The 12,315-nt window shown below is 40.2% G+C and overlaps 1 protein-coding gene across 2 annotated transcripts in view; it reads left to right on the top strand.

Moving 5' to 3' along the window:
* Positions 1-2,418, top strand: part of POLR3A (RNA polymerase III subunit A) — a 35,338-nt gene extending 32,920 nt beyond the window's left edge. For both annotated transcript variants that reach the window (XM_065067584.1, XM_065067583.1), the window contains one exon: positions 445-2,418. In XM_065067584.1, coding sequence (XP_064923656.1) covers positions 445-593 — 149 coding nt within the window. In that variant the 3' untranslated portion in view covers positions 594-2,418. The remainder of the gene's footprint in view (positions 1-444) is intronic.
* Positions 2,419-12,315: the final 9,897 nt, after the last annotated feature.

The raw sequence follows: 12,315 nt of genomic DNA, 5'->3' as shown, positions 1-12,315 counted from the left end.
TGAACAGCGAAAATGCAAGAAGTGCTAGAGCTAAGGTGGTGGAATGACTCTCTCACTGGGATGTTGCTGAGCTTTCAAGGGAACCTCGACCAGGTGTGACTGAAGTCTTAGCATTAGTCAGAGAATGAACGTGAAGCATCTGCTGTTGTCACTGAGTGCAATGTGCCTTCTCTGAAAACAAACCTTCTGAAGCTCTTTAATTGCTGGAGATGTTCAGGTTTTTTCTTAACTGTCCAGAGTGCAAATAACACTGATGAAATAACACACTGATCTGATGACCATAATATTTAACTTTATCTACTGAAGAGGCCTTGGCCTGTACGTGAGGTTCAAGGAGATTTGATAGGCAATGCATACAGGATGAGCAAATGAAAATAGCTTTGTAAATACGTGCTCTGTAGATGTTCTACAAGTTCTTGTTTTGTTTTGTTTTGTTTTTCCTAGGTGTTTCTGAGTGCATCATCATGGGAATTCCAATGAATATTGGAACAGGACTCTTTAAACTGTTGCACAAAGCAGATAAAGAATCAACCCCTCCTAGGAGGCCTCTGGTATTTGATAATAATGAATTTCATATTCCCCTTGTTACATAGCACTTGGGCATAATACTATAGCAAAACAAGAAATAGCAAGAAAACATCATTTAAGTTAAGAAACATGCTTGATCAGTTCTGTGTGTCTCAATAACTGTGAATTGGTAAGTGAAAGACCATCAAAAGGATTGTCCAATTGTTTACCACCTGTTAGTACAGACCTTGAATGGGGAGGCTTCTCTGCAGCAGAGAGTGGAAATTAAAGTGGATTTCAGCTGATATAATTTTCATTTTCATGTGCTAGAATTAGATCTTTGTGTTAACATTAATGTTAATCTGTGGAGGTTGTTATTAACTCAGTATGAGACACGTATATTCAGATTTTATTTAAAAAAATAACCCGCAAAAGAGATCTGTGAGCTTGCACAGAGTACACGTGGAAATGGCCTTTGACCAGGAGCTGCCGGGCTCGGTCTAGCTCTTAAGAACAGAGACTTCAGAAAGCTAGAACTTAATTACTTTAAATACTTTTGCTGTTAAAATTGTTTGAAATGTTTGCTCTTTGATTGCATTTTTCATTGTTTTTTCGTTTATGCCAAGTTATTATCCGGTAAATGGTTTTCCTCCCCAGAATTCTGCTCTGGGTTTTACCTACATGAAGCTGCAGATGGTAGAGCTGTTACTAAATTCTGAGGAGACTGTTACAAGAACATTACAAATTATAAATAGCTTTTCATGTTACAGCAGCTGTTATACTGCTGGAATCTGCAATTTACAGCCATCTTAGTTTTGGGAAAGTTTCATGATTGAGCAAGGTCATATGAAAAACCTAGTTTTGTTTTAATATGTAAAGCAGAAATAGAACGGAAGCTGTTTTCATGCATGGACATGAAATAACTGGAAAGTATTTTAGTCTTTAGCCCACTAGAGCAGTTTCAGAATGAATACACATTTTTAAATTGTTTTAGTGTAGCATGTTTAATTTTACTCTGGTGCTATGGAGGGAAGGTATCTTAGTGTTTTCTAGTCGGCACTGTTGGGATATTCAGTGTACTTGTAACACGGATCAAGGTTGGAGAGAAACAAAATAGAGAGAAAAGCTGAAGTTGTGCACTCATGAGGTAAAATCAGGCTGCTGAATGAAAAAGCATTTCAAAATGAATGAGTTTGTGCTGCAGTTTGTCTTCATTTCATTCTTCATTCTTCTACATTCAGAGCATGTAAATCTGTTAAGTCTTAAAGTGCCACTGTGTCTGTTTTTAAAATCATCCTCCGTACAGAGAAGACGTGAATTGAAATTCAGCATAGCTGTTCTCAAATTATTTTGTATTTTCAATGTTATACTAAGACATACTTCTGCACAGATTTTGGCAGGGTAAAGATGAGAATGTAATGCGTTTAGTATCTGCTCTAAAAGCCATATGTATTTGCTATCTCCCTTTTAACAATAGAAACTTCAGAATAAATTTAAATTTTCTTTGTGATCTCAGTGAGATTGCCACTTACTGATTTGTCTGTAGAGAAGTCCAGCTCAATTTCTTTTTTAAAGATGTAAGTTTAAGAGAGGGGCCAAGTGGAGAGAAAGCCCATAAACCTTTCCTGTGGATAAGTACTTCATCTTATCATGGGAAATGCTACTGAAAGTACCTGGTGGTTTTGTGAACAAAGATTCTTCTGAAGGTGTAAATGGGTGGAATTTGTATTGAAATGAGTAACCACCTCTTTTTTTTTCTTTTTTTTTTTTCTTTTTTGTAAATATAGTGAAATGCGGTTATTTAAATGATGGGTTTACTTTTGTATGTGTTAAAAGTATTCAGTAAATGACATCTGTTATCATTGTCCTTAATATGACAATAAAAAGAGGCAGAGATAAAGGAAATATAAACCCTTTGTTTGTTTATTGATGCATTATATTTGTGCATAATGAATTTATAGATGACCTAACCTCCATCTCCCTCATTTACTGAGACAGTTGAGAATTATTGAGCTTAAATCTCAGGTATTTACACCCTAAATGGATATAATGCAAAACCTATCTTGCTTAAAGTAAACAGAAACATGTCTTGGCCTTTGAGCAGGCTATGCATTTCCTAAGGGTTTCAGCCAAAACCAGATTGCTTACCAGAGCACTCCGAATTAGTAAGTACTGTTTGGGCTTTCTGTACAGTCAGTAAAAGAATTAGCTGTTGAATTTCCCTCAGAAGCAGGTCTTTTTTAAGGGTGAGTTTTAATGACCACAGAAATGGAATATTAGGCTATTTCCTAAAATTTACTTATTAATTTATATTTCAAGAAATTGTTTCAGAAAAATTACTAGGTAACAGTAGAAGCCCTATAAGAGAACGTTCCAGACAGCCAACAGGTCTTCACGTGGAAAAGCATCACTGATTCATTTATGATGTGTCAGAACTATATTAAAACATTTGCGAGTTTAGTGCTGAGATCTGTAGCTGTTGGGTGACAGGGACAATCGGGTGCTAAGAAGATGATGGGCTGGTGTGGGGACCGGGCAGATGGAGCAGCCCAGGCAGGCAGCGCTGCCGCAGCCGCTGATGTGCTGTTGGTACCAAGGCGTGGGCTGAGCAGAACCTGAGCAAGGAGAGAGGGCGATGAGAAATGCAATGGAGACCCCGAGGAAGGCTCTGCTTCCTGAGACTGCTGCAGGAAGGTTCGGTACGTGCTGTGAAATACATTCCTGTGACAGCTGTGTGGACGGCAAGACGCAGCTGGGGACACTGTGGAAGGACAAGCGGCGTGTCCCGGGTCTGCAGCCCTCGCCGTGGAGCTGCCTGGGCAACACGGTCAGCACGGTCAGCTTTCCTGGCTCGTGGCTGAAGTTCAGCTGGAGCGCTTTTGCAAGCCTGTGTAATGTTATTCTGCAATGTATATAGCCTACATAATTTTGAACAGTAGATATAGCCATGACAGGATTATAATTTTTACAGGTGAAGTTTATACTATTTAACAACCTGTGCTTAACCTACATCTTTTGACAAATTACTGTTCTCTCCCTGTAGTATTTGTATTTGAAGGGAAGCGTACTTAAGGTGGAAGAAGCATGCAGGCAAAAGTTGTAGTTAAAATTAATTAGCAAACCAATAAGAAGAGAGCATTTTAAAACAAAAAACCACACTTCATTTAAAAAAAAAGAAGTAGTAAAGTCTGTTCTGTTCTTAGTATGTTTATCAGGATATTACTTTACACGTCTCTTATCTGCAGAGATAAGAAAACAGAAGCACGTGCTATATAGTTTTTCTGTTGTGAGTATGGAAGCTGGGAATGAATCTAGATCTGCGCTGCTTTGGCCCATCATTTGAAGAGACCGAGTGTGGAGAGCTATTCCTTTTTTTGCTTTATCTATGCTTCAAAAAAGAAAAAAAAGGAAAGCATACTCATACTGCATTTTACTGTATTTTATAAATTAACTACGAGTAGGGTAAAGTTTGGTACCATCACGACAAATGCTGATGTCTGACCACAAGTCACTGTTTCAGTATAAGCTGGAGGAACCATGGCAACAGGTAATGCCTCAATTTTGCATCCCGGTGCTTGCAGGCAGGAGTGTCTTTGGAAACCCATAGCAAACAGGACAAAGATTTCCATAGTATCTGCAGATTTGGCTGAATTCTTCCGTGAGCGTAACTCATGGATGCTTCATCTTCACCATGGTTAGCTAAAGCTGTGTATTCAGACCTAGAAAAAGTATGTCAATAATAAAATATGTGGAAAAATAAAAATCATAAGAAAAATTGACCAGTATTTTTTATAATGTCTGAGAACAGGAACACTTCAGGGGATTAAATTAGAAAATGTGTCAATACTACAAGGCACAAATATTTGGCAGGTTATTTGGATGTGGTTACAGTATTGTATATAAATGTATTGTATTTATTTTGAGGAATAAATACCGAAATCTTACACAATCTGAAAGAAATAAAACACAGCAGCCATACTACTCTTGTATGTCAGTGCTTGTGAAAATAAGTTTTGCTGTAACTGCTAAAATAAAAATTTTAAAACATTCTTTCTATAAAATTAGGTCATATCGTCATCTTCCACTAGAGAGCAGCGTTTTGTTTTGGGAAAAGGGGTGTTTGGGTAGCAATTCTTTATTTTTCTATTAGAGATGTTTTCTGCAATATCAGAGCTGAAATACAACTATGAGAAGGAAGGTTACCTGTTAAAATCATACACATTAGGAAGGAGATTAAGGGAATTCATTTTCCTAAGAAGGAGAAAAGGATCCAGACATGCTTTTTCACAAATTAGTGAGGACTTGCTTATCTTTTGCCCCATTTGGCTTAAAAACCCACCCAACCGGGACGCAGTAGCACTTCAGTAGAAGGCTGTAGTCGTTCCCAATGAACACGGCGAGTTGCTCCTGGCAAGCAGGAGAAGGAGGGCAGCAGATCTGTGCTGTGAAGGGGGACGTGCCTTTTGTTGCAGCGTTTTCCATGCAGCGGTGATGGTTACAATCTGCGTTCATTCCCCGTGGTGAGCCCTGAAATACAGCTCCAAGAGCTGCTCTGAAGCGTGAAGTTCTGTCAGCTCGCTGGGCAGCATCTCTCATTCTTCAGCTGCTGCAGAAACCCAGAGCAAGGCTGTATTAAAAATACGTGAAGGTGATGCTGAGATATGCAAGAGATGGATGTTTAGGAGAAAATAATATGAAACAGGTGGTCTTCCCTGTGTACAGACAGCTGAGAACAGCAAGATTTAGAAGGATGACTTCTACCTTGATGTCTGAAAGCTACAGGGATGCCTGTAGCTTTGTTGGTTCCCATCAGACGTATAACCCAATTCGCAGCGGTCTTTTGAGCAAGAGCTTAGTATTGACTGGCTGCATTTAGGGGTTTGGTTGGCCTTGAGCTTCTTTGAATACAGTGTTGTCTTAACCACCACAGTTCCTTCTAGTTGTATGTAAAGCTGCTGTGTGCATCAGATGGTAAAAGAGTCTGACTTGTGAGTCCCAAGCCCGCAAGATCAGGAATAACTGCATGTTCCTTTTGGAAGCAATGATGGTACGTGTGGCTGACGCTGCACAGGAATGCGGTGGTTTCTGCAGGTGCTGAAAAAAGGGGGAAGAAAGCTGAAAAGACAGAGCAGGCAGAGATAAGCAAGGGGATATAGAAGCAGAGTGGAAGTATATATCTATTTGAGGGGGCAACAGAAAAGTGCCGGCTTGATAAAGTGACACACAGATACTTGTAATCTCTACGAGGAGACCCAGTAAAGTGATGGAAACAGCTGGAAAATATGTGTGTTCCTGAGAACTAAGATTTTGTACTGGAGATTACTGTCACTGGCTGTGACAAGTGACGGTTAAATTATCATTCATTCATTAGATGACTATGAATAATGAGTAATAATTCTGAATTATTTTCTTCAGTTATTGTATCTGTTTGGTTATAATACTCTCAAACAACTATGCACAGTTATAGCTCCTTAACTACAGTGATATGCTACAGTTTAGTGTAAAAACTGCTGTGCATGTTGGGTTCTGGTACAGTCCGTATGTAAGATCATATCTAAAGTTAGGGGGCAAATAAGAATCTGTCCTTTAGTGTTGATACCTGCAGTTAGATCAGAAGCACTCCTGGAAAATCATTATCTTAGGAGTTTTTAATAATATGGACATCCTGCTACTGGGCCAAGATACAGAAATTACATTTTAGTCCATGGATAAAAGAGGACATGCGGGTGCTTCTGTAACTGTGGCTTTCATGGCCCACAGAAAGCTGAGGTACCCCACGGGATTTCATACCAAGTTCTTTCTCCTCCTTGATCGCTGTGGCCAGAAATGAAGCTGTTGCGAAAGCAGCAGGTATCTGGATTATTAACCACAGGCATTTTGTTCTCCTTTTTGTGAAAGTGGCTGTTGGTTAGCCAGCCTTTCAATACGTAGGGCAATTCTATCTACATGCACCAGTATAAAATGTTAAATTGTACAGATTTTTAAAAGCAAAGTAAAGAAAATAAACTGCCAATAAAAGCAGAATCAATAGTGAGACTATGCCAGTAAACATTAGGAATCCCAGAAAATACTGGAATTAGGTTTGAGACTTAAAAATTATTTGAATTGATTTATTATTCAGGGTTTGTTGGTTTCTGAGAATAATTGGTTAGCAGTGTGGTGTGATTCATCCCAGATTTTAATCATGTGATATTATTTTTCTTCTGTTACTTCATACAGGAGTTGCTTCTTAAAGTCCCCTCTTCTGCAGAATGAAGGCTGAGCAATGCACAGCCACGGGTGGGGGATCCTTTCACAGCATCTCTGTTGTAAACCGCTGATTGTTTTTGGAGGGACAAGGGTGGCCTTGGCCATGTCGTGGCGCAGGCTGGAAGCACCAGCAGCGGTGCTGGTTGACTCACTGTTGAAGGACACAGCGGGCAGGGGATCTCCTTCATGCACACCCTGGATGACGCACTCTTTACCCTGACCCCTGCACTTTTCCAGTGCAATGATGCTAAAATGTTTGCTGGATGAGCAGGTACTTTGACAAGCCCACACAACAACTCATTCCCTTTCCCATATGCCATTCTTCCAGATTTTCGGCTCATGCATTTTCCAGTTATATCGGGGGCTTCCTCTGAACTTCCATTCTTAGGAAGATATTTAGTCCTTCTGACTTAATGCCACTGCTGTGCATTTTCTAGCTCCTCTTTACGTTTGTTTCTTTCTCCTTGTCCTCCTCACACGGATTCCTCCCTTCTGGGCCCACAGTGACTGTCACTGCTGGTGACACCGCTTCCCCACGGCACGGCTGTGTCAACCATACTGTGCCACCGGCTGCCTTCAGCTCAGCCAGGCAAGGGCACTGTGAGCTTTGCCTGGAGGGCGATTCAGCCGCTCAAGGAAAAAAACCTCCTCAGCACATCTGGATGTGGAAATTTACTGCCATCAAAATTACAATTACAGTCAAATAACTTTGGAAAAAAAGACCTTATTATATAAGGGAATGTATTCATACTCTAAGCTTAAATGAAAGGCATCTCTGCTTCGTGTGGCTGTTTGTCAGCACTGAGAACTGTAGTCAGCTGTTTAATTTCTCTTTATCCTGCTGCTGGTCCTTCCCTCTTAACCTGACAGTGCTGTTTCCCTTGCTTGTGTTTGCATGTATTCTGTTGAGAGCAAAAACAAGGAGAAGCAATGATCAGCACAGGAGCTTTTGGAAGGTAGCTGGCACATGTAGAATCAGTTAATTGTTGCTGCCACAGACTTGTGTGACCTGGGGAAATCTTTAGGCTTTCTGTATTTTAGATTCAGTCTATTAAAGACTATTAAATCATAATAGTGTCTCGGCAGCAACGTGTTGTGAGAGGAGATGACAGAATCATCTGTGTGAGAGAAGGGACTGTGCTTGTGAAAACTTACACGCTATACAGAAGACTTAGTAAAAGGCATATACCTTCTTAGGTTTTTATTGCCAGGATGTGTGGATTAAATAATATGATTAGCATCTGCTGTGTATAGTTCTTCTTATTCTTTCATCTTCCAGAGAAAGCAGGAAAAGGCTACAAGTTGCTCTTCTTAAGTCACCTGCAAGACAGACGCTGACTTCTGCAGGGACGGGAAAGGGGGTGACGCAGTGAAGCTCTGTGCTGCCATTAGTATTCTGGAGGGGGAGAGCGGCAGCTCTGAATACGAGTTAAAGGGAAAAATTCTAATAGTACAAATAGCCCATAGTAAAAAGGATAATATTTGGCTTGCCTTGCTGATGAAGTGTATTAATCCTTCATGGAATATCCCTAGCAGACTTGGAGAGATTTTCTTTCAGTTATTCCTTTGCACAGTATTTTTATTACCACATCGGGGCTTAATCCAAGTCCCCTGGAAACCAATTAGAGAACTGCAACTCGGCAGAACTGGATGAGCTTTGATACATGCATTATATTAAATATTTCTATCCATCAAATTCCCTCCAGTTAATGCATCTTTATACATTTCAAACAGTTGCACAACACTTCTCTGAACATCATGGCTGCAGACTTGATCCAGGAAGAATCATTTTAATCCAAATCCTTTGCAAGGCTTCCATGCTGCTCAGGACTTTCTCAGATGTTCGTTCTTATTCTGGGTCATGCTGTTTGCTACATGTTCTTTTCCATTTATTATCAAGATGGGATTTTTCATATGTTTCGGGAGTTCTTTTGTTTGTTGCCCAATTCTGACAAATCTTGGCATTTATAACAACTTAAGTTTTAAGTTACGTTTGTGGCATTTTTCTTTGAAAAATACTAGTCAACATGAACTGTTGAATTTTTAATTTTTACTTTTGTGTTATGAGGGGAAAAATACAGATGTGCTGAAGATTTGTAACTCAGTCTAAACTGGATGACCAAACCTTGTGGAAGCTGGTAATGCAGCTGCCACTGTGCCAAGCCAAGACATTATTTCATTCTGGAAGTCTCTGACAGCTTTCCCATCCCTGCCAAGGCATGTAGACTGGCGCAGAGGCTGTGTTCCTTCTACCTTCTAAAATGGAGTGTGATTTAGGAGTTACTTCATTTCACGTTAGTTACTGTTTTCAGAACTGATTTTAGTTAAGTCCAGTATTTTTGTAATGCTAAACACCCCTCAGTCTTTATTTGCGTCTTGGCCACAGTCTGTTTCACCTGAGCAAATTGACTAGCCGAAGTTATACAAGGGTTTCTTTTTGACTCTGTTCTCACTGCAATCCCAGTCTCATTTTTACCTCCTAAAAAAATAATTTTCTCCTCCCATGCAGGGAATATCCTGAAATGTTAAAAGTAAAAATTTCTTCTCAAATCACAAACATATGGAATTTATGTAGTATTTATGTAAACAGACATCAATGTATCACTGTCAAATAGCAGTTAAAACCTTAGCTATGGGTATGACACATGCGGTCTCCTTAAAGACCAGCATATTTTTCAACCTCCTGACCATCTACATTTGTCTGGTTTTCACAAAGACTATAAAACTGTACACAGTTAATGGAAGCACACTAGAACTGCTTTCCCATTTCATAAAGCAGATGAATTCAGAATGCTAGAGCCTTTCGTGATGAAGCCAAATAGCTTTTGTTGGACTTGGGTGATGTTCCCCTCGGACTGGATGCTCCCCACAATCCTGCTCATCTGCTTCTATGTATGATAAGCTTTTGGAGTCAAAACCAAATCTGAGTGTTGGTCTAATCCAATATGCAGATACTCTGGGTACTGGGTACTAAACTGCCGTTTCTGCTCCTCCTTTAGCTTAAACATTACAAAACTGGTGAGCTGTGGGACCAGCTCTTCAGGCGTGTGTGACACGAGAGGTGTTGCACTGGATCTAGAGAAACACGGAGAACCACAGTTGCACACCTGTCTGTTTCCGCATGGAGCTCTCTGGGCTCGGACTAGAGATATCTGAACTGCCCTGCAGCTTTCAAGAATTATTGGCTTCTATTTAGCATCAAGAGCCTTTTTCTTCAAGTCCAGCTGTCCCACAATCAAAGTGCTGCCCCGTGCTGACCATCTGTAAACGAGTGCTGCCTCTGAGTCTTTCTAAAGCTCTGCTTTGTCATTTCTGCCTGCTAGGCTTGATGAGATGTTTTTTTGCTCTTTCTATACCCATCATGCTAATGTCTGACAGGAATTACATTCTATCAAAATAACTTCCCTTTCTCTCTGGCTGCATTTCTTTTAACATACTAAATTTTCTAATGCTAGCATAAAATGTGTATGTTTTGGGAGACAAGGAGCAAGACCAAAGCCATTTAAAATCAATGGGAGGACCAGTGTTACCCGCACGGAGTCTTGGATCAAGTCTTAGGTCCTTTCAGCCACTTGAAGATACTCAAAAACTTAGCTTGTAACTGAGATGTATTCAACTCCAACCCTTGCATGCCAGGGAGCAGTGGAACAACTTGCTATTAAAAGTAGATGTATAATTCTTAGCAGATCTGAGGCTTCAAACATGAAATGGAATACAAGAAAATACCCTTCCTTATTCAAGAGCCTTTACATGCAAATACAGTTTGAAAATGCTCATTGCTGACAGGAAAACAAGGAAGATGCTGAAACTGTGCCGAGACTTACCCTAGAGTCCTTACTGCTACATTTGTCTACCTCCTTCATCTGCAGTTTGGGTTTTCTTTTTATGAATTCTCAGCTTGTGCATGTCTTGATTATAGAAGTTACCCAGGGATGTTCTGGGCATCCATTTGCATTTACCTCCCCATTAGTGCTAAAAGAAGCAAAAGCAAATGATTGGTGTGAACAGCCTCTCTTGGCTTGACTTAAAAACTGACCTAGAAACGAAACCAATAACAAACTGCGAGTAACAGCTTTTAAAAGGGGCTGTTTAACATCTGCTTGCTTAGAGAATGTAACCACATCACAAGTCAGCCCAGTCTCCCAAAGAAAATTAAATTGCTCCCCAGTTCTGTTCTAAACAGATGGTGCTTGAGAGGTGCATGCAGGGCGCCTTCCCTACGGCTGCTGAGAACCTCGCAGCCCTGTGGGGTCACCACTAATGCGCCTCTGTAGTACTGCAGGTCTTCCTTTGCTGTCTGTTTTTGGAAGGAGTTGTCTGAGAAACAGAAGTGATTGTGTTTATTCACCACTCCCGGAGGAGCCATTTACCTCCCCTTTTCTTCTCCTCCTCCAAACAAACCAACCAGCCCTTTGTGCCAGGTATTTTACCCCAGGGGAGCACCTATTCTTCCTCTTTTAACAGGCAAATCTTTAGTTCCTTGAGTAAAACTTGTCTTTTTTTTTAATTTGCTTTTTCCACAGCCCATGGAAATTTAAAACCTTCAGCAGACAGGGTGTTTTCTTTGTATTGGACCTGAGTGAAGAAACTGTCTAATCTTCTTCATTCTCACTTGAATTACCAGTTTAGCTTCTGCCTAGAGTGTGAATAGGCCAAAATAATTACAACCTGAAAACCGCCTAGTGCAGTGCAAGATGAAATGACCAACTGGTTTTAAGGTTACAAAAAGAAAGAAAAAAAGGCAGGCAGCAATATAATCCTCTGGTCTGCTTTCCTTCATACTGTATGTCATAGGAGCTCATTTAAGAAAGAGCTAAACCATTTCCTGGAGTTCACGCTTACACATTTTTAGGAAGACAAATGATCCTTGTGCTTCTGTGAGAGTCCAGCAGCAGCTCCCTCGGCCCACAGCTCCAGCAGCAGCTCTGAGGACCTCAGGATTTATGGGCACAGCCCATTTCTGGAGGCCACACTGCCAGGTGAAATATTTCGCCTGGGCAGCACTGAGATTGCTCACATCATGTTTGGGGTTTTTTTCCTCTTTATGGGTAAATGAGATGTGATCTGATGGCCAATAAGACCAGTATCTTCCTATCCTGAAAATGCTAATTAATTGTCTATAAGCTATATCAAGCTGAAACAATAAACTTCTGTCGAGAACTGCTTAGCTGTTAGTATTTCATGTAATACCTATTACAAAATGTCAGTTGTGTTTACTTTCTATCTATACAGTTCTAATCCTAACTTGATATCTCCTGTATTTTTCATATACCTGTCTAGGAGATTATATGATCTTTCTCCCCAGGATGCACACAGTGTCGTCAGTTTCCATTAACTTACTGTAAATCTGTCAATATTTTTCTCTAAACCCTTAGTTTCTTGAATCATGTGATTACGTGAAAAGCTTAGCTTTCATTACAAAACCATTTCTAGCACACATGGCTGCCAATGAATCTTGAAGACCTGTGTCCTCAGGGCTCCAAAACCAAAAACCAAATAAAATGTCTCCCATGTACTTAAAAACAATAGAAAAAAGCCTCCTAATCCTAAAGAAAATCC

Source organism: Columba livia, chromosome 6 (genome assembly GCF_036013475.1).
Source record: "Columba livia isolate bColLiv1 breed racing homer chromosome 6, bColLiv1.pat.W.v2, whole genome shotgun sequence".
Lineage (NCBI taxonomy): Eukaryota > Metazoa > Chordata > Aves > Columbiformes > Columbidae > Columba > Columba livia.
This window is presented reverse-complemented; position numbering and strand designations above follow the sequence as displayed.